The sequence below is a fragment of the Harpia harpyja genome, chromosome 6 (assembly GCF_026419915.1).
Source record: "Harpia harpyja isolate bHarHar1 chromosome 6, bHarHar1 primary haplotype, whole genome shotgun sequence".
In the NCBI taxonomy this organism is placed as follows: Eukaryota; Metazoa; Chordata; class Aves; order Accipitriformes; family Accipitridae; genus Harpia; species Harpia harpyja.
The window spans coordinates 42,569,367-42,592,386 of record NC_068945.1 but is presented as its reverse complement, the minus strand read 5'-3'; the positions used below and the strand labels follow the sequence as shown (position 1 = coordinate 42,592,386).

The 23,020-nt window shown below is 39.7% G+C and overlaps 1 protein-coding gene across 9 annotated transcripts in view; it reads right to left on the bottom strand.

Moving 5' to 3' along the window:
* Positions 1-23,020, bottom strand: part of ST7 (suppression of tumorigenicity 7) — a 157,169-nt gene that overhangs the window by 4,042 nt on the left and 130,107 nt on the right. For 7 of the 9 annotated variants that reach the window (XM_052788972.1, XM_052788978.1, XM_052788975.1 and 4 more), the window contains 5 exons: positions 22,779-22,851; positions 21,132-21,234; positions 10,961-11,111; positions 5,982-6,074; positions 2,810-2,949 (listed from right to left, as the gene is read on the bottom strand). In XM_052788972.1, coding sequence (XP_052644932.1) covers positions 2,810-2,949; positions 5,982-6,074; positions 10,961-11,111; positions 21,132-21,234; positions 22,779-22,851 — 560 coding nt within the window. Of the gene's footprint in view, positions 1-2,809; positions 2,950-5,981; positions 6,075-10,960; positions 11,112-19,951; positions 20,083-21,131; positions 21,235-22,778; positions 22,852-23,020 lie in introns of those variants that run through there. The other 2 variants (XR_008235487.1, XR_008235486.1) reach the window with 2 other exon arrangements.

Genomic DNA, 23,020 nt, shown 5'->3' with positions numbered 1-23,020 from the left:
ATACAAGTTTACCAGCTACAACATTACAGAATTGGCTGGATGCAGTTGGGATTATCTGAACTTGCTGCTGAACTGGCAGGCTCTAAAACATGGGCACACTGATGGAGTTTGGTGAATTCCATCCTACGTTGAACCTCCCAGAAGAGGAAACTAACTTTAAAATACCTTTGACTTCTGCATCCAGTGGGAGAACGCAGGCTGCCCTGACGGACTGTCACAGTGGCACAGGCCACCTCTGGCAGTCTCACATGTGGAGGAGGTCCTCAGCACTCAAGGGTTTTTTCTGCCTTGAAGAACCCAGTGTCTGTGTTAATGGGCTATGGAAAAGGTGCAAGAAGATGCTACCTGGAGGACAGGTCAAAGCCAGTTCCCAACATGGAATCATGCTAACCCATTCAGTTTTTGTGAAATATGGTAAATATCAACCTGCAGTAACATAAGCCTGGGCCATGATGGTGATATTACATCTGTGCAATGCTTTTGGGATTGGCAATCGTAAGAGAAGGAATAATTTTGACCTATTAAAATTAAAGCATATATATACAGTTTCACAGTTTAATATACCACATCACAATGACTACCAACCATACAGGAATAGGCAATTCAATGCACATAACCACAGCAACAGTTAGCACATTCATCTTCTAGCTATTTAGGAAATTAGTTATTTATGAAATGATCTTCCCTAAAACTGAAAGCGAAGAGCCAGGGCTGGCCAACCTCTTCTGTACTGTTCTGATACAGCTGCATTTCAAAGAGATGTCTGCCATGATTTTCTTCAATCTTGTACACCTGGGCTACTTTTTCCAGAGGAGACAACAAAATGAGCCTTCTGAATCAAAGCCTTTCTATGAGCTACTAAATGAATGTCACAGGCTTAAATTCTGCCCTTCCCATGTACAACAAAAACTGAGCTGCTGCATGTAGTAGTTATGAAGATTAAGATATAGCTAAAACAAGTCACACTACATGTTAACTGACATACTAACTGCATCCATACAGGTTCGGAGATCTTGCCAACTTTATGCACATAATGCAGCCCACATTTCAATTCTATTTGTCTGTGCTTATTTTACTAACTAGGAACTTTACCTGCTCTGACATACAGAACTTAATAACCACACACAGAGTCTTGGGATATCTATTCTATTAACACCAATGGCAGCTACACTTACACATCAGTGAAATAGATCCTTCTGGTCTGACTCCACTCCCCAAATGGCTTTGGAACCTGCAAGCTCCAAACCATGGAGAAACAATTACTAACGCACCGCCAGTGTAACTTCTGGTATCTCTGGTTGATAGCACTAAGCAACCAAAGCCAGGTGAGTTAAACCCATGAAAACATGCTACCAATTTTCTCCAATTCCAGTAGCTCACCGCCTGTAGCAAGAGCACTAAGTACAAAATCTCATCATGCTGCCAGCTTGAGATATGTTCTTTGTTCAGGATACAAGGCTGAGAAGCACAGGAACAAAGTTAACAGGGACAGATTTGGGGTCATTAACTGTGACAGTATCAGAAAACTGCAGATTACCTTGAAAGACCCCCGAAACAAGGGTTTGTTTTGAAGCGTTTCAATGACTTGAGGAAAAAAATGCAAAAAAAGCTTTACAAAGAAGTTTAAGATCACATGCCCAAGTTACACACTTACTGTCTACCAAACGCCTGCATATACACTCAAGAAACAAGAGAAAGTAATAATATTTCAGGTAAGTTTCAGCTCTTTTTGCTGATAGAAGTGGTATATTTTGCTACAGCTAATCTTATTTTCTGTCTTCTAGAGCTAATGAAAGAAAAACCTTGATGCAAGAACTGTTGCTGTACCAGACCTCTATCACTCACAAGCCTGGGCGGTAGAAGACCTGGTTCACCTGCAAAGGGAGTCTCTCGCCATTTGCAAAGGAGTTTGAGAAAGTACTTACAATCTGGAATTTGCCAAAGGCTTTCAGCCTTGCCTCCTCCACCTCACTCCCTATGCCCCCCAAACCAAAAGCACTAAAAACAAGGCCAGGAGGCTATTTTGGAAACACAAGACTTACAAGAGATACAAATATATTTGAGAAAATACATTACAACAGAGGATGTTCAGTATTTCCTGGAGAAGGAGAAAGGGTTTTTATTATCATAGAACTTTTCTTTAAGTGGATTTTTCATATCCTAGCACAGTGGAGCCGTGATGTTCTTGGTTTTGCAAAGAAAAAAGCATGTTTCAGCATAATTCATGGCCCTTCCCCCTCATCCTCCAACATGTATTAATCCTTGGTGGATTAAAAAAGCAGAATTAGCAGAGACTTCCCTAGATGTAGTAAAGAAAAGTTGTGAGGCAAATATTGAGACTACTTCCTTCATGGCAGTTTGGGGAAAGAACACAGAAATTTGCCCTGGTTAACAGTACACTCTATTTCTGCTCATACTAAGAGCTTCTACTGCACTGGAAAGCACGACACAGTCATTACGGCTCTACACAAAACAAAGGGGTTCTGCAAGCCATTATTAATTTATTTTATTGGATTATATATGAAAACACAGATACTCCTTTCTCCCACCAAGCCTTTTTTCGCAAAATCACAAGAGATCTAGCCTAACAAGAGGGCCATATAAACCACAGAAGATGGACAGTAGCGTGTTTTACTGATTAGCTAGCTCTCTTAACAGTTGTTCAAATGTCCCCCTGCTCAGACATCTCTTGATGTTTTATTTATACTACTGAATATGCAGGTATTTAATACCCAGCAGTATTTAGCTCAGTTCTTCCTGCATCTATGTCTTTATTTACCAGAAGAGAGCAGCAGCAGAGAATACTCACAGCTTTTGCGAAGACCCCCATAAGCTCTGGGAACTGATGTGTCAGGAGGGCTAGCATGGCTGTGAAAGAACAGAGTCCAGCAGTGAAGAGGATGAAGAAAGGAAGCTCTTTCTTGGGGTAAACTGAAACTTCATGAAATGCTGTAGAAAAAAAGATGCGAAGGAGAATGCATTACATGTCAAAAAAAAAACCAAACCCCAAACCAACAAAAACCAAACCAACATTCTTAACGTGGTTTGAACAGCCAGAGACACCCAAAGATGCTTTTGAAGGAATACATACATAGAACGTCTGAAACATCTAAGGCCAACATTATTGTTGTGTCAGTTGTCTCACTGCCAAATAATTCTCATCTAAAGATCATATTTCTGGCTTACTCTGGTCCTATGTACATGTTACTTTTGCCTTCCTTGTGTCAGCACTAACTATAATGCAGCTGTGCAACAACTAACCCCAGAAAACTAACCTACAAATAAAACATCCAGATTTTTTTATGCAGGTCATCGACTAGCCGCATGTATCATGCTAATGCTGATACACAGAGAGCGCAGAAACATGCACCCGGGAGCAGCAGTGAGACCAACCTTGCAGAAGCATGGTTGTAGATTGGTTTAAGCAGGCTGTAAAACTACAGCCTTCGTAACAGTAAATTCTGAGGGTTTAATCTGCAGAGAAAAGTTATCCTAAAAGTAGGACATATAAACACATACTTTAAATTCAGATTTTCAGAATTCTCTGTATACTTACAACAATACAACAATTTTTTAAAGTGTTAAAACCTGGAATTTAAATTAATAGTGAATTTTTAAGGTGTTTGTTAGTATACCCTAAAGGGAATACAGAAATGCCTTGACTCTGCTATGAAAAATTGCTCACTGGGCTTCAGAGAAAGCAGCACTGAGAAGGCTAAAAGGATCAGAAGAAGATAACGAGTATTTTATTGGAAGAATATATCCCTTAAACTTTTATTGTGGCCCAGATTCAAGGTGAAAGTTTGGCTGGGTTGGCAAAAGGTCTGGTGGACTCTTATCTGTCTGCTTCACTCATTTGAGTCTGTAGTTTGGAGCTACAGTCACAATAAATGCAAACTTTTAAACATTTTTTCTCATACAGAACCAGCCTCAAGGCTTTGCATATACTCAAATCCTATGACTATTCATACACACAAAACATTACTCTTCCATTTTGCCTACTTTCTTTGCTTCAGTGACCAGCTCTCATCTCATTGTACTTGCAGACAACATAAGCACAGGGTAATCTAGCAACATGGTAGGACAATATACTTGACTGCATTCATGCAGGATGGAGCGGTTTCCAAAACCAACAGCAGGAATTCGTTAAGAGTTTAAATTAAAATAGTATAAACTAAAAACATGTATGATTTTTGGGTATGCTAATTCAATCAGTTTAAAAATAAAAACACAGATAATTTGCAACTTCTCTTTGATTGAAATTAAATTTAGAGATCGGGAAATTCCAGATCACGGACATTATAAGTCTAAGATTTCTTGTGCTCAGATTCTGCACTTGCTTTTGACACAGGCTCAAACTTGTTCCAGTCTGTTATCCAGTCATGGCAAAAGTTTTGTGATTGATATTTTTAATTCAGATAGCCTATCAGATCTTAGTGTTCTGATATAATTCCAGCTGAGTCTCTTTAAAAACACACGCAATTAAAGGGTGTGGACAGGTATGCAAAACCCCTTTAACCGACCTGTGTCTGTCATGGGATGTTAAACCCTTCCCTACTCAAACCCAAGAGATTTTGCAGTGAAAGGCATTTCCCATAACTGCCAGAGCAGAACACAACTGTCTGCATATGCTGTTAAAGAGTCCCTTGCTTCTAACATTTGACAAGAACGATTAGTTTTGCATCTAAAAAGAGAACGCTGAGCTATTCTGCATGACTTTGTCATTCCTAAATCTCCTGACACTCCACCCTCCCCAGCTCAGCATCCCTCTGAGTGAAGCAAACACAGCACTCTAAGAGGTGTTGTTATAATTAGGGTGATTATAATGGGGTGGGGAGATATTGTCAGTTGCCAAGGATTTCTGTGTAATATCAGCGAGAATGTACTGTGAAGGAGAGACTCGCAATGAGTGGATTTTTGCTGCATTATTCTCACCTAATGTTTACTCACATTTTTCAGCCCAAACCAGAAAGGTTCTGAATGAAAGACTACAAAGAATGCAAATGCCCTCAAAACCAGCCTTCACAGCAGAAGCAGGCTACACTTTACTTTTTCCAGAACAGATTTCTCTTATTCATTCTCCAGGATAGAGAAGGTGAGGGAAGAATCTCCTTCCCTTGGATTATTTGCCTCCTCTGCCCTGACCCTGCAAACCCCTCTGCACTTGAATGTGTTCCACTTGTCCCACTGGGAGAAAACACGTGGGAATGAAGCACAACTGTTTGCAAGATTGGCTGCTTCCGGTCTTCCTTTGTAATCTTGTGCTTCACTGCATGCACTGCAATAAGTCTCATTAGCTTGGACTGTAACACTTCTCGAGGGCTGGATCTGTCTTTGTATCTGTATCTTGCAGAGCACTGGGAACACTGTTCGCACTTGGCTAATACATGCCATAAATATATATAATGAATGACTGAGGTAATTTCATTCACATCAATCTCTTCATAATAGCACACACACCATTACACAAAGAAAACCCTTTCTTGCTGTTTAAGACTGCTTTTCAGAAAATGTCAGCATAACCTGTCAGAATAACAGCTATATTAATGATCCAGCTGTCCTCAAGCAGGTTTGATCTTGCCTTGGAATTTAAGTAGCTAGTGTGTCTACATAAGACTAACAAGGCTGTGCCACTGTGCTTTTGGTTTGATGGGATGTTACCCTAGATGAAAGATCAGACGTACTTTCCAGTGTCTTGGCAAGAGAGAATAGCAAGATCTAACTGATTTGTATCTCTTCAGTAATCTCTCTCCCTGTCCCTACACTGTCAAGAACAATAAAGATAGCTACTTGTTATGAACTATCGCTAGGAGCTGCCTCTTAACTATGAACTATGGTTAGGAGCTCCAGAGACTCGCTGTCAACCTGATTATTCTAATGCAGTGTATTCAATTTAAAAGGCATCAATGGAGATCAGTGCTGCAAGACTCAGGTAAACAATTCTTTGATGTCAACGATAAGAAGAGAAAAGATGAACGTACACGGTAGTAGTTCTCTATCTGCAGTTTCTGTACAAATAGGGTAAGGGTAGAAAAGATGTCCTTTTTCCAGTGGATAGGGGATCATTCTGAAAGCTGAAAAGAAAACAACACCGTGCACAAGTTACTGTGAGTATGGCAGTTACTGGACATACTTAACTATATTTACAATTTTCAAAAACAAACATAGCCAAAACATAACATTTATGTTTGGTTGCAAACAGCACATAAATTGCTTAATGAAAGGCCAAAATGTAAATCTACACTTAGCTTTTAATCCTGCAAACACTTATGTTTATTTTTATTCTTGGGAGACAGCTCATGAGCTTCAGCTGAGACCATGTTACAAGTACATACATAAACGTTTGCATGATCAGAGCCCATTGTACTTACAATTCCATAGCCAAATATACACATTTTGTCTTAGGCTTTTAGGCTGCAGAATTTTTAAATTTCAGGGGAAAGAAGTGTATCTGATATAACAGGTATAGCCTACACAAATGACCAGCCAAGCTTGTGAATTTGGGCCAATGCTCACAATCTCTGTGCATCAAGCATAACAGAAGTTTTGCATGGAAAAAAGTACACTACTTTTTTCCCATCACACTCCAACAAACCAGGTAACACTGATGACTCAAGCCCAGAGAACTAGTTTTCCAACACAGTCATGTTTTCATTTTATATTTGGCAATCAAAGATTAATACTGAATTATTAAAACCAGATTCCTCACATGCATTCTTTTTAAATGCAGCAGATCGAGTTAGGTTTCCAATATAAATCTTCAGGTTATGGATTAAATAATACTTAATCTTATGCATTTTTAAAATTGAAAATAATAACAGAGAGGGAGGGAAATGGATTACTAAATCTGGACAGTGATGATGTCATAGGCCATCTGAGTGTAGTTTATGGAAACATCAGAATACTTGACTGAATTATAGCTTTGCAATCAAGGCATCCTTTTCCATTATCCTATATATTATTCTCACTGTTAAAACGTCATCAATGTGTTATTCTCACTACTCCTATGAACATCAGTCACTGAAGCAATATTTTCCTCAACAGATGTCCTAGAAGCACTGTATATTTTAGATGTTAGTTACAGCCCACCGCCATGTGGTAACACTCCATTATCTCTTGCTCACAAGGCAACCGAGGAATCGGTTTAAAATACACAATACTCCAATATTTTCAGTTGTGCACACTGCATTTGAAATAATGTTAGCTGTATTTTTTGTGCAATTGTATGAGTGTATTTATTCTTGATTACTATGTTTAAAGCAATAGTAAAGAAGGTAGAAATCCTCAAAGATTGTAAACCAACCTGGGCTGTAATGCTCTTCCAATATTAACCCCCCACTCTCCATAGTACCCCAAAAAGCCAAGTACAAATACAATAATCCAAGCCTTGTATGATCTTCACATGCAACAAACTTGAGTGTCTATACAAAAACATATGTGGAGGGATGTTCAATGCTCATTACTTTAAAATCACTTAATGCAAGTTTTTCCTTCCAATTTGGCTTAATATTTAAACAGACAATCAAGCTTCTTCTGCCTTACCCTAAATCGCAGTAGTACTAGGATTCTAATAAAAATAAAAAGGGATGGTAAAGACGTTGCTTTCACAAAACAAGTGAAAAATGTCTGAATAGTTTTTGCTGAATTTAAACAGTCATCTTTGACATGAGACCAAATATGGAGTATTTACAGCAAAACAGTTTATTTAGCAATGTTATCAGCCATGGAAGAAAGTGCTCTGGTTTATCTGTATCAGTTTGTGTTTATGTAGGTACTTCTTTGCCTTACTCTTACAGTATTATCTGATCCTATTTTACATTAATCAATTCAGGTAGCACAGAGGCAGTTTGCCATTCAACCGTGTGCTTGTCATAAAAGCTACTATAGTATTTGGGAACCCCTAGGTTTTTCTTCTTCATGCAAACAACAGGAAACATGACACAACTTTAGAAACTGACAGTGATGAACAAGCACCTCAGACTCTTCAGAAATTTGGTTACGCTTTAAACTACAGACCTTCTGTATAGAGCACCCAGACCAAACCCAGAGCAATGTTTCACATGGTGTCACTTGGGCTTTTTTAGTTGTACTATGAATAAAACTGTACTTTCACTGATCGAATGAAGACAGAGCAGGAAACAACCAACATTCCAACAACCATCATTTGATGATGATCATTATTTTTAGAACCTCACTCTTCTCAATCGTTGAATGCAATTTGGGATAAACACTCTGTGAGAATTTCAGAGTTTAAAATACCACAAAGACATTTCTGCATAAATTTTGTTAGATGCTGTCTTAATTAGGAGTGACCTTATTCTCCTCAGAAGCATTCAAAATGTACCCCCAAGTGACTGACTTAATATACTTAATTCTGCCCAACTCCCACAAGGTCAGAACTGAATAGTGTATATATGTGGGCATTAAATTCCTACATACAAGCTACTGAAGTGAGACTTGTGGTTATTTAAGCACACTGACAGAATAGTACACTCTAAAGACATGGCAAGTACATAAATAGCTAGAAAGAAAGTGAGGGCAACTGACTGTGTACTGTATGTTGACTGTTGGTTGGTATTTAATTAAATTTAATTTCTCTGTCATGTTTCCACTGGTTTTAACTTACGATTGTGCAGAGATGCCAAGGAAACCTTTTGCAAGTAAAGGACATAAGAGTGCCATAAATAGTTCACTACATCTGTAAAGAATATTACCCAGTCTAAGATATGGACCAAAAGTTAGTATTATTGGACTAGATACTGGTGAAACCATTAAAACCCAGGGGAGTCTTCATGCATGAGCAAAACCTGAACAAAATTCTTGAGGACTGGTGCACTGTTCATCTCTCTCTGAAATCACTGTGCAAAATGAATTATGGATTTTACTTTAGAGGTTATGCAACAATACTAATTTACATCTTTACAGGCTACTATACAAATATTAGCTAATAAAGTACATATTCAGATTGCTGTGGAGGTAATAAGGAGAGGAATCAGTTTATGTAATTAGATGGGAATGCCCTACTCTGCCTTCAGGCACAGATGACTAGATTTCCTAGAGTGGCAGGAGGACTGCAGGGCAGCCAGCCTCCTGTGCCAAAAGCTAGTCCTCGTGAACAGCTCCTTAGGGATTCCCCAGCCTGACAAAACAAAAGAAGATCTATTCAGGATTCCCTGCAAAATACTGCTCTATAATGATGGGATAATAAGCCTTGGGCTAAAGGACTTCTGCAAGAATCTGGAAGAGAAGAAACTTCATAAAAGCAAACAACTGAAAATAAGCCACTGGGAAGGAAGCTATGACACAGAAAATAATAGACTGGGAGAAATGACAGGGAAAGAGCAAGCAGGTAGGACAGAGAACAATGCAGCAGAGCAAACCCCAGGTGGCAATGGTATGGATTACTGAGCAAGGTGCTCTACACACCTAGAAATAAAGCCATTGCTTCCTCAGGGAGCCTACACTGAAAATTAGGCACATTTAGGCTATTTCATACAGTGACTGAGACCATAAGTCACTTTTACAATGGAGGTAATAAGTGCATGTCTGTAGGAATTATCATGGTGACAAACTATTGTTTCTAACAAAGCTAAATGAGAACAGCAAATGGAGAAAGCAAAAAAAAAAAAAGGTGATATAATAACATACAGAGAGGCTGAAAGAGAACAGAATAAAGCAGAGCACAAAAGGCGTACTAGATTACATAAAGAAAAATCTGCATTAAAAAAAGCCGACAAAGGCTGATGATAAAGATACTTTTTAATTATCTGAAACCTGAAAAAACCCCACATCTCAAAGACAGGATAAGACAGGTCAGAAGATTAGTATATGACCTTTGAAGGTCATATACTCCAACCTCCTACTCAAACCAGGATCATCTTCAAAGTTAGGTCTGGTTGCTCAGAGCTAGGTCCAGATGAGCTCTGAGTATCTCTGGGGATAGAGATCCCACAACCTATTACCAACCTGTTCAAATGCATCACCACTCTCATTCTGAAAGTATTTTTCTTACGTCTAGATTAAATTTCTCCTGTTTAAACTTGTGCGTAATGCCTCTTGTCTTTCTGCTGTGCCATTCTGTGAAGACTCTGACTCTGTCTTCCATATCATCTCTCTGTTGTGTGGTGGAAGACAGCAACTGGATCCCCACTTCACCCACCAGAAGTCTTTTCCAAGTTGAATAAAACCAGCTCCCCCAGCGTCTTTTCCTACATCACATGTTCCAGTCCCCTATGCATCCTAGTAATCCTCCACTGGATTCACTCCAGTTTGTCAATAAAAAAAAAAAGTCATAAAATACTGTATTGTTTTGTACTACACATTAATATTTATCTGCCTATAAGGCACTTTCATAATTTCCCAATATCAAAGCATTCACAGAATCATAGAATGGTTTGGGTTGGAACAGACCTTCAAAAATCACCTAGGCCAAAGCCCCAGCTGTGGGCAGGGACGTCTTTCACTGGATCAGGTTGCTCGAAGCCCTGTCCAACCTGACCTTGAACACTTCCAATGATAGGGCATCCACAACTTCCCTGGGCAACCTGCTCCAGTGTCTCACCACCCTTATTGTAAAAAATTTCTTCTTATGTCCAATCTAAATCTACCCTCCTTCAGTTCGAAACTGTTCATTCAAATAATGACAAACAAATCTCTACAACTCTGGAATGAGGAATGTAAATTATTACCCCCTTACCCATGAGTAAGAAAATATGTCTCAAAGAAGATGGGAAATTTTGTTCAGGATTACACAGAGAACACAATCCAAGACTTCAGAACCCTTTTTCTCATTAAATGAAGTTCGTACTTTCAGTTTGAATTTCAAATATTGCAATGCTGGTGAGGATATAACCGGTCTCCAAAATTCCCACATTCTATACTTCACAAAAAGCTATAATTTTCTCATGACGTTCAGTAGAAATATTTTATTAGGTCCTTTGTAAGAAACAGAATTACTTACTGCCTTCCCATGTACAGTGTAAGAGATTCAATGCCCCCTCTACTCTTTTCCAGTGTTGAAGATGAAAGAAAGCATAGGCTATTGCTTCACTGTCCCCTCTCTTCAGAATATGTTCAGGGGGCAGAATTAAGCTTTTCATTTCTAGTAGATACTGCAATAAAAAAGCAGAGCACAATTATTTCAGAGGTAGTAAAAAACACAAGAAGCTGCCTGTAATTCTACAGCGCACACCAAAAGGTCTATTTCCCTAAAGTACTTTCCCTCATAAGTGTTTCATCAAATGTGCAACATCACCAACTGCACTTGAAGATAATTATTGAATTATTCCCAAAGACTAAGATATGCTGACAGATGGTTAATGTTCTGCTCTTCAGCTGTCGTAGGGGGACTACAGAGAATTTCAAAATGAGATGTCTCTCTTATCAAAGGAGATGGAAGAAAAGGCTCAAAGCAAAAAAGAGAATCTAATTACAAGAGCTTTTTAATTAAAAGTGTTTATAATAAAATGAAGAAGACATTAAGCAGTTTGATGCACATAGTCTTTCTATAAGGAAACATGCAGTACTCATAGGTTGCAACCGGTTGCTTTACTGAATCACCATCAACCAGTTGCAAGGTCTATGAATATGCAAGACTGGCAGCCACCTAAGTAGCTACCAACAAGTTACAAAGTAAAAAAAGTTACAAAATGTAACAAATACCTGATTTCCAGAAAAAAAGTATTGGATGTTTAAACTTGCTACTTGAAATAGTTATTGAAAATTGTATGAAAATGAAAAGCACCACTGACTAAACCCACAAGCAATTTTCCCCGTTACTGGATCCCACATAAGAGAGTTGGATGAAACACATGGAGGGTTCATGCCACAGGAGAAGACAGAGGTCCTGGACAATATTCAAGCAGGTGATTTTTCCTCCTGCCCCAGCCCATGAGCTAGACCACTACCAGTTCAGCACAGAATCTCATCACTGGTGTTACTACATTCCAGTTAGTGGAGGGGAGATAGATCAGAGGGGAAAGACACATCCCTTGCTGGCATGCTTTACAGGGAAAGGAATGACAGACAGAAACCACAGGCTGCCGAATCAAGTCCTGTTTGTCAGTTCTCCGAGAAGTGTAACATTTCCCAGCTGTGCACTGACCGCTCTTCAACAGCATAGGGAAACTGCCGCTCTTTTCCAGGATGCCCAAGAGCAAACGTTCTCCCCACCAGACTATTTAAGTTAACACAAAAGGCGGCAGGTGAGTCAGGCAGTAGACTGTCAGGCCCTAACACAAGGTTTGGAAAGGAAAGTTATGGTTAATCATTGGCAAAAGGAGAGCGAGCGTGCAGCCCCTCTATTTCACCCTGCGCCTGCGCGCTAGTCTGGCGGGGGGGGGGTTGGGGCTGCAGGACCTAGGGACTGACAACAACCCAGTGCAGGCACCCACAAGAAGGCAACCTGCCACCAGAGGTGAAACAGAGGGAGGCATGGGTGGTGGTAACCTCCCGCAGCTCCTGTTAAACGCGGACTTTTGTGAACGGGATGAGCTGGTGCAGAAAAGAGGAGAAGAGAGGGCAAAAGAAATAAACGAGAACTGAAAATCAGCCTTGGGGAAAGGAAGAGGAAAGGCCAGCGAGAAATGAGCACCAACAGCATGATGTCATGGAGGGCATCCGAGAGCTAGTCACTCCTTCGCCTGAAGGAGCCTTGAAGGAGCCAGCCAACAGCTGAAGGACTTGAAGAGACCATGATCAAAGCAGAGAACTATCAACCCTGGGAAGCAGACAAATACTTCAAAGAGGAAAGAGAATCATGTGTGTTTCTGATGCAGGTTAACAGTATTAAAGGTGGAGAAACTGAATTAGCAGTGGGAGTAGGAAGTGTGATACTTGGATTTTCTCTAAAGCCTTTCAGAAAAATCTGAGAGCTGCAGAGCCGGTGGATTAATGGAGAAAGGTGCAATTTAGTAGGCAGGACAGGGGATTAAGAGTGACAGAGAGAACAGAATAAAGAGCTGACGAGAGGGAGGGAGCTGCCAGGCTTACAGAGATACAGCAAACATTCTTACTCCCTGCCCTAATGAATGTGCCACTCTTTTAAAAACACACATTATACTTGTTGAGCAGAATGGAATACAGCTGCAAGAGCTGCAGGTTTCTATCTGTTTTATTAATTTAGAACATAACACTTTATTTCCATATTTTTTTAAAAAGTAAATGAGAAAGTAAGTTCTTAATATTTAAATATTTCAATTAAAGGAAAAAAATACAAACCCAAAGCCATGTCACTATTTATAAGAAAAGAAAAACCAGGAAGGAATGTCCTGTTTCTAGGAGCATTGGGATGAAAACATGTTATTTTGGGATGAAAACATGTTATTTTGATTCTTATGTATTGCTTGTTATCAGCGATTAAAAACAAATCAAGTGGAAATACCAGATGGAAGGATGTATCTTGACACTTGCAAATCATTCTTAGTCCTCACTCAGTTGTGTTGACTTTTCAGTCTGCATTTTTCTCAGTTTCAGAAAGAAAAACCCATTTTTAAAAGTTCCTCAGATCAAAAATTGTGAAACACTCTTCCCTCATTACTCTATCACAGCTACTTTCTCAAACAAAAAGTCCATAATCTGGTTTGGTGGTATTCAAGAAGACTCACACACAAAGTTGATGGATGGCTCAAGTTTCATTTCAGCCTCATAACAGTTTTTGTTTTATGCACAAAGGTCAGCCACACCTTTTGGGCATACAAATTGTCAATGAATTTATTCTGGAGGCATTTCCAGCATGAATGCTAATTGTACACAGCCCCAGAGAGACCTCGTCTGGACCACTCTGTACAGTTCTCATCAGGCACTTCCAGAAATGTAAAGATCAAGTTCTACAAGTACAGAATAGAGCTAATCAAAGAAATGGCAAGTCTGCTTTGTGAGAGGGCACTTGAAGACCTACATCTAAGTTCTCTAAATAGGAGTAACGGGTACCAAAAAGGTGCCTAGCTGTAGGTAGGGCTTGATTATTATGGAAGGAGAGATATGACTGTCCATGAAAATAGGATGGTCTCAATGTCCTAGAATATCATATCCATTTGTGCATTGCTGTATTTTCAAGAAGAGTTCAAGAGCCCGGAGGGCGTTCAGGTTCCTGGAGGTTTCACTGACAGGGCTCAGGGTCTGCTTGGAGGTAGTATAGCCAAGGGCAGCCCCCTTTCATGGTAACGGCAGGCTACTGCCACCCAGATACTTGACAGGCAGGACTGACTCCCAGCAACCTGCTGGGTTTCTAGCAGGTTATCCATGAAATCAACGCAGTCCCCCTGAAACGTTTTGGATTGGACAAGCAGACAAATTCCAGTGAAATGAAATGAAATTAAATTAAATTAATCCTTCTTCAAAAACTTCCCAATAAGCTGCAGTCCTCATGCTGCCCATGTAAAGTGTGAATCACAGGCCTGATGGACTTGTGCATGCAACAATTATCTCCAGCTCTTGGAAAAAATTAGCCAAAGACATCTGACTGTAGTTTCCAAGAGGCTGCTATTGCACTTAATCAAAGATACTACACTAGACAGGTACAGTCTTCTCTTTAGCCACCAAAGACTTCAGGGTGGGATTCTGACAATTTATATCTCAACATTTCCAAAGGCCTCGGTCCAGAGCACAGCCCTTGCTGCTACAGGACTAATACGGACACAAGATCCTACCATACCACTAAAATTCATACCAGTATGAACTCCATCTGGCTTCACAAGAAAACAACCTACACCTCTTGACAGACTCCCTGTTAACTGTAACTCCTGATACACTGGCACCCTCTCAGATTCAACCACAACCTTTACAATTTAAGTAATAAAACTTCACTACCTTTTCAATACTTTGAATACACAGGGAAGACGGGAGCCCTCTGTCACCCTGACAGGGCTCTGAACCCAAGCGTGGTTCCACTTCAGAGGGAAAGTCAAGTAACAGGCTAAATAAGAAACTTAGCAAGGAGCTAGCCATCATGAAGGAAATGGAGACGGCAAGCCCAGCACATCTCCAACTGCATTTGTTTTTCAATGTTGAATGAAGAAGTTTAACTAGTACAGGAAATAGCATGTCACCACCATCTGGGGTTATCATGTTCCTTTAAAAAAGGAATCGGCTCAGAAAAGACAGGCTAGAAAATTTCAGGCAGAATGACCTAGTCTTAATGAAGTTATGAGTGAATACTAAAGTTGTGCAATGATTTCTGTCATCAACACATGGCTCAATCAGCCCTTCTCCACTGCATTGTTTTGGCTTGGATTTTTTTGGTTGTCTTTTTTTTTTGTTTCCTGGTCTCTCTCTTCTCTCATGCCAAACTTTTTTCCTGTCAAAACCCTGTATTTTAGGAGGTACAACAAGGGCAACAGTATTTTTCATGTGCTTCCACAGAGGACTTCCGGGCTGTTTACCTGACATTGTAATAGATATTGCTCAGCTATAGCCATTCTGTACATGTATGGGAACATGCCTTTTAACAAGCATTTGGAGGATGACAATGGACCTTGTACACATGAAGTGCAACATGGTGGAGTTTATATTTCTCTTACTTGAATTGACTGAATATACAATATTTATTTCATAATATTGACCACACTCTGGCTACTAATTCTCCTCTGCTGGGAGTGCTTTTAACATTCCACATTAATGGGCTACTTCAGTGCCCTTTTATAAAATAAATCAACCTATCTCAAGCAGGTTTCCTTCTTTTCCTCAATTGTGCAATTTGCCTCTGAAATTACAGCTCAGGCTGCAAATGGGCAATAGTCACTCCTGCACCTGTGACAGCATCCCTCCAGGCCAGAATATGAGGATTTATTGTTTGAACAGGAACTCTCCTCCTCCCAGCTGGATGAACAGCACAAGCTTAAACCAGTTCCAAAATACTGGTTTCTACATGCCCAAAGAAGCCACTTTTAGGTCACCTTACAAGTTCTCATTGGATTGATGGTAATTAAGAAGTTTGGCCTTTTTGCTGGAGATAAAAAAACAAATCAGTCTCACTGAACAGTTACAAGTTCTCTTAAACATGTCTGGAATAGTTTCTCTGTAATATCATGGGGTGTGCAGAACAGATTCATTTCCCATCTGGCATACGAATTTGTTTGCACTGTTTGTTTCTATTAGCAACTACAACTTACTAGAAACCACACAAGCACACAGACACAGTTCTTATTAAAGAAAAATTAAAATAAATAAGAAAGAAATGCGAAGGGATGAAATGGAGAACAGATAAATCTTTAAAAGTGTTTTAAGTCAATGGCTTGTTACATCTTTTTTAGAAACTGTTCACACACAAAATTTGCATTTCTTAAAGTAATATCAATATTTAAGTTGTCCAATTCAAATGCAGTAAAATTCAGCAGCTACTCTCTTTAAATCAACTCAGCTCCTGGTTTACATAGCAAACCCATATGACTGTGTGCAGAGCACACTTTTGACTCACTTTTAACAGATATACGGACCATCATCTGTTTTCTCTTCCCTTTGACTTTACTGAATAGCTCATGTCTCGTAGATCACAGAGAAGAGTGGGGGGGCTTTTCAGGAGGAGTTTGAATGCAGGGAGGGAGCCTTGCAAGTCAGTTCAGAAAGGGTGTTCCACAGTTGAGGAATGTCCCAGAAACAGCTGTGGTACTTTGTCAGCATTAGCTTGGGATAGTTGCATTACATTTAAGTGCGGAAGCTCCAAACACAACATGTAAATAATATTGATGAAGTTGTGTGTGTGCGTGTGTGTGTGTGCGTGTGTGTGGATACACATATACTTTTTTCCCCACCTACTCCACAAATTACATACTCTCCATGACATAGGATGCACTACTCTCTTTTCCATACAAAACCCTCTGGAGTGATACCTCAGCTGCTTCAGTGGCAATGAAAACTTTGTTTAACTCTTAAATTTTTGAGCAGCACGTTGTCAGACAGCGTCAGAACGTTTGGTTGGGACCAACTCCACAGTGCATGGCGCTACACTAAAACAAAAGGATACTAATCCATAGAATCTCATTTAAGACATAGATGTTTGGAAAAAAATATTCAAATCTTCACAAACAAGTGATACAATTTGTTGTGACTCTTCTTATAGTGAAATTCACAGCTCTCTGCTTTGTTCTCTTTCCTGCTGTACTGTTGACTTCAGTCTGCTACTGGTTATGTTTTTCTTCTACTAAAAAGAACCCTGAAAACACTCTGCCTGGTGAAGTGCTTTCTTTTTACATAGGCAATCTCTGCCAAAGTATAAAGCTGTGATTTGCTGTAGCTGAGTTGTTTCAGTAACATAAACAAGTCAAACTGTAGATAGATCTAGTATCTTTTATCAGATATTTTTCTAGTACAGCTTAAAAAATGAAGCCACTTTAAAGCACAGAAACCTTTTTACAGGTGAGATGTCTTCAGTTTGACAGTGGTTTGATTTTTGCTGCAGTCAAGGAGATCATAGTTGACATACCTGAGCTGGCCTTACCCTGCACAGCTCAGCTTCCAGAAACAGCACAGCCAGGTCAGCTGCCCAGCTTCCTGGAGAGATCAGGCAGGCTGCCCTGATTGCCTTTGTTCACTTAAACCAAATTCTGGTACCTCCACATGTCACATCTTGACTCCAGTGTATTCCAAAACCAATGAGAATTTATCACCTATGGCTGAGACTTAATGGACTGATTTCTGGGAATTAAATTGTCATTGACATGTACTCAAAAATGGAAGAGACCTGTGTCAAAAGAAGATTATTTGCTGGAAGGGTGGCTGCCTGAAGAAAGACTGTCAGCCATATTAGGTCTCTGTAAAAGGCATTTTTGTGCAGAAAACCAAGGTGATGTGTAGTCAACTAGAATCAATGAAAGTGTGTGCCAACATCTTCATGACATATATACTGAGAAGACTCACAGAACCATGCATACACACTGGCTTCTTTCTATGTGGAAGGTAGGTGTTTTTGCAGGGTTTCTCACCTCTATGTAAAGATGGAAATCTGGGACTTTTAAGTTACTGCTTCTTAAGGGGTTCCTACATCTTTAGATTACATTCAAAAGTGTAAGAAGTGTATCTGACTTCTGCAACATCACTATGGAACGCTGGACTGCAATCTGGCCATAATCTCCTAGGGAAAAATCAGCAGCATTGTAAGAATCCCATGGCTGTTTTACACAAACCTGCAATACGTCACAACGGGAGACCCAGTCTCCCTTTCTTGCTAAATGCAGCTCAGCAGCATCTCTCAGTGTGTTCGCAGTGTGTTCCCTGCACTCCCTTTGTCTCAGGATCTCATTAGCAAAAATCTGCTATTTCCAGTTAAATGTCTTGAAAATGCATATCCAGTAATGATCTTTTTATGTGATAATTCTAAATTTTAATGATTCGCACTGAAAATGGTAGAATCTCCTTTTGAGACAAACCAGAAACATGTCAAAGCATTTTTGCTCTTTAATAGTGCAGTTCCCTGCTTTCAAGGCTTCTGCTGGGAACTTTGCAAATACTTAAACAATTTGTCACCTTTATAGTTTATTTCTTCCTTAGCCTGAACAAAAGACTCATTAGTGTTTAAATCCTAAAGAAGCTTTGAAGACATATTAGTTTTGTGTCACTGTTAGATTTCTTGTGATGCTGCTTGCTAAAACTTATCTCCATTTCATTAAGAACAAATTGGATATGACTTCAATCATAATTGAGGTATAATTTTATGCGCGGTATGGATATTACAACAAAAAATACATTTTTGCCACCTTAATATCCTTCACCTTATAGCAGAAAGAATGAGTGTGAATTCAGCAGTGCTGCATATTAATCTGTATTAGGCTACATTGTTGTAATGTTAAAATATGAACTAAAAAACCCCTAGAGTCTGCTCCCATTACTACCTTGTTATCCTGATAATTTGTATGTTTCACAAAGGTTTTCAGTTCAAAATGACAGACTTTAAAAAACTGAGGGAATCAACTAACAATGTAAATGACTGAAAAGCTCAGGAACTTAAGTGAGGAAGAGGACTGGAATTTCTTTAAATCAAAAGTACTGAAAATAACACACAATCTGCATTTCACACATGAGGATACTTGTCAGAAAGGAGATTCAGCCTTGCATTGAACAGCCACCTAGACAGAAGCTGGCTAGTGAGAAGTAGGTCACAAGCGATGAATGAAAGTACCGATCTACAAGAAAAGCAGGATCTTAGAGGTCTGGAATTGCAGTGGTTATGGAGCAACTGTCACAACTTACAGTAAGGTAGATTTTGCAAGGAAGTCAAACCAAAGAAGAGCAAGGTCTTAAGTATAAACAGAAAAAGAACAAGCTAAAAAGTAAATGAAGACTTAGCCTCAGTTTCATGGCAGTGCAGAGCATGGAGACAATAGAAAGATGAACATTAGGAGCATGTACAGAGGTGAAGGCCACTGCAGCCAATGATCTCTGTCCCTCAACAGTGAATGAACCAGTCCCAGAAATGGCCAAACTAACATAACTGACTTACAGCAAAAAGATTCCCACTCAGAATTAAGTGATCCAGTGATGACAGAAGTAAATGCAATGCCATTCATTTAAAGAGGAGGGAAACAGTATGTGTTAATATGGAATCATTAGTATGCAAACTGTTAAAAAAGATTTTGATGGAAAGAATTATCAAACGCATGGAGGTTAAGTGAGGAAAATGGAACAGGCTCCCAAGGATTGCTCATGACAGGCTAAACTGGTATCTTTGCTTGGCAAGATATCTAATTTTTTAGACAGCAAAGACAGAATACTCTATCCGGGCTTCAGTAAAACATTCAGAAAGGTTCACCCAGAACAGGACTGGAATAGAGAGTTAAACAGGCAACCAGGCAGAAGAGAAATATCAATGGTTGTGTTGGTGCAAGAACCATTGGGATCGAAGAAAGTAAACAGAGTTCCACAAAAGCAGTGCTGGAACCAAAGTTCATTTCATATTTTCATTTTATAGCTTGACACAAAAATAGAAGATCAGCTAATAATACAAAGGGACTCATCTCACCTAAATCTTGTTGTCTAAAAATCAGGCTTTTACTGGAAAATAGTTGCTCCTTTCATAGTCAATGTAGAAACAGGCACCTCGGAGGGAAAGTCTGTCTAGAGATGTCTAAGATAGTTCCTTCTTTCCACTGCCTGTAGAGGAAGTCTAAATGATTTTATTAAACAAACAGCCTAACTTCCAGATAGCTAAACCATGCTATTTAGTGGTTGGCATAACAGATATAGTTCACAGAGAAAATATTTGATTCCTGCAATGCATGAGAATTAACTTTCTGCAATCCATGTGTACATATGGGAGAGGTTTTGGCTTTATCTTGACCAGACCTGGTGTTCAGCTGTACCTAATGAATAGCCTCCCTACATTAACACACACCAGTCTTCCGCTCTCCAGTGGAGGCTGCTTACTTTCAAAGGGCAATACTGGTCCAAAGGTTTGTGGGGTGAGGTTCAGAGGCAGATCTCCGAGGGCCAAAAAGCATCTGCCCGTGGTTTGCCTTTACAATGAACTTACAGACTGCAATACTGAGTATCAGGTGATGAAATAATAAAATGTATTAGCCTTTAGTAGCCCCTGGGCAAGATTCTTAGTGCTGAGATACATATCTAGAAAGGGGATTAGGGAATTAGAACATAAATCCCTTTTCTTACTTTGTAGTTCTCAGCAATTCTTCATCTCTGAGCTTTGCATTCTCAGAACTTAATGACAGGGTGCTGCATAAAGAATTACTAATGCAACTTATATGAAGCACACCATGAACTCCAAACATAGGTTCCTTTGTATAGCATGCCAAAAACATATTCTTACATGTAATCATCAAAACAAAGAAAACATGCTATTTTGAACTAGAAGATCTTTAATGGCTGTTTTGTAAATAATAATCTATCTTTATGTATGGTTTTGTCCTGCAGCGTAGCATTTGGTGGTGTCTACTACTGCAATCCACCATGCAATTGTTGCTCACATAGAGGACTTGCTTCAGCTAAAATTTCAAGTTGCACGGTCCAGAGTAGAAGACACTGAATGTGAAATACCAAACAAAAAAACTATGCATACCATCAGCTTCTTTCCCTTCCCATTGTTTGCTCCCCCTTCCACAACATCACTCATTAATCTAACACAGAAATCAGGAGTTAGGTCCTTAGCAGCATTATAGCTACAACAATGCTTTCTCTGTACTCACTTTTGGCACATGTGGATTAAATTCTACTGCTCTGTGAATAGCTTCTACTGCATTCATCTCTGCAGTACTCAGCCCTCGCCTTGAGGCAGCCTCTGGAGAAAATCTACAAAAGCAAAGAAACAAACACATGAGGTCAGAAATGCTAGTAAGAAAAAGCCAGAAAAGGAATCTAGAACATGGGCCCAGGTAACCAAATAGAGTCAATTTCCTATGCTCTCCAAACTTCCATAGCAAGTGGAAACTCTGAGTGATCTACTACATCAAGGCCAATGAAAATCCCAGCAGAAGTGGAAAGCATGTTTGCATCTAATCATGGCAGAAAGTCAGTTCAAACAGTCCTTTCTCTGTCACTAACCTAAATTTGCTCTAGGTACCTTACTAAGGGGCATATTCAAGGCTGAAGTTGTGGAAAAAAGAAAAGCAAAAAAAAAAAAAAAAACCAATGCCAAATTATTGTTGGAGGGTTTCTATTAAAAACAAGTTTGGGGAGGTTTTAGGGAGGTTCCCAACCCAATGCCCCTGGGTCAGGTTGGGATGGAAGCACGATGCAGCAGCAGTAGCAGGTGGTCTACTGGCCGCAGCACCATTGAGGGTAGCACGCCCAAACTGTGGGCAAATCATCTGCCCCAGTGAATGAAAAACCAGACCATGCAATCTCTTTCTCACCTCACACCCCACGGCTAACTCCAGAGCTGTACTTGGCAGGCAGACACCACAGGGAAAGCTGTGACAACCTTAGCCCTGCCCTCCCAAGCTGGAGTCGCTGTGTAGGGAGGAAAGATGTTGCAGTAGGTACTGGCGATCTACAGGATAAAAAGAATGAAAGAAAATTACTTAGATCTTGATGTGTACATACACTTTAAAAGCAAAAACTGTCAGGATGTCAGTCAAGAAAATGACTTTCCACTCTACTTGCTTTCCATCTTTAGGGAGGCATTTGACCCTCAGGTGCACAGACACAACTCTGCCTGGGATTTGTGTGAAGGCATCTGAGAGCAGAATGGGGATTTTTGAGCTCCATCTCACAAGGAGCTGAGCACCCTTTCAGAGCAGGCCAGTGCTCTCAAGTCCACAGGCATCAAGTAGATGTGCTCAACACCTTGAAAGGTTGAGACCCAAGAGAAAACCATAACAGGAATGAGCAGATATTTGTGTGTCTAAAAATATGAACGTCATCTACCTCTCAGAATCCCTGACATAGTAACGCTAAATCCACCTGCCGCTATTTAAGTAGATGAGCAGTCTTCTGACAGCACTTGTAAAATGACATTGCTACCAGTGCATCCACATTGATTTACTACCTTTTCGTGGTCAGGTTTATACAAAGTTGAAGAGGTTCAGCCACACAACACCTTTTAGTTGCATCTTCATTATACTGCCTAGGAAGCTAAAGCTCACCCAGACAGTATACGTAAAATTGAAACAAGAATTGAATTTATACTATTTCTCTTCTTTTCTTCTTTTGTAATATTTGAAGTGCAGTGTTTGATCACTGCAAATTTTTCTTACATATAAAGTAATTTTATAAATTTACTGCAGGACTGAATTCTCCTGCTAACCCAGCAGATTGTTAGGGTGTGGGCTCAGCTACGAGAAATCTCGAGTTAAATCAGGAATTTTGCTGGACAGTGGTTCTTATGCACTTACTTGTCAGAGACAGCTCTGGCTTTGAGCAATGCAGCTGTGTAACATATTGTTGCTGATTTTGGTAAGCTTATATCTGTTGAAAAGAAAGAAAAAAGTAAACATCTGAGAAAAAAATTTAAAAGTCTGCAGAAAGAAAAGTGTTTCATTGATACTTCAGAGTATGCATGGCATATGCAAAATTATTATGTGAATTCAGAATACTTTCTGATCTTGGGACTTGTACCCAATATACAGGTTTTAAA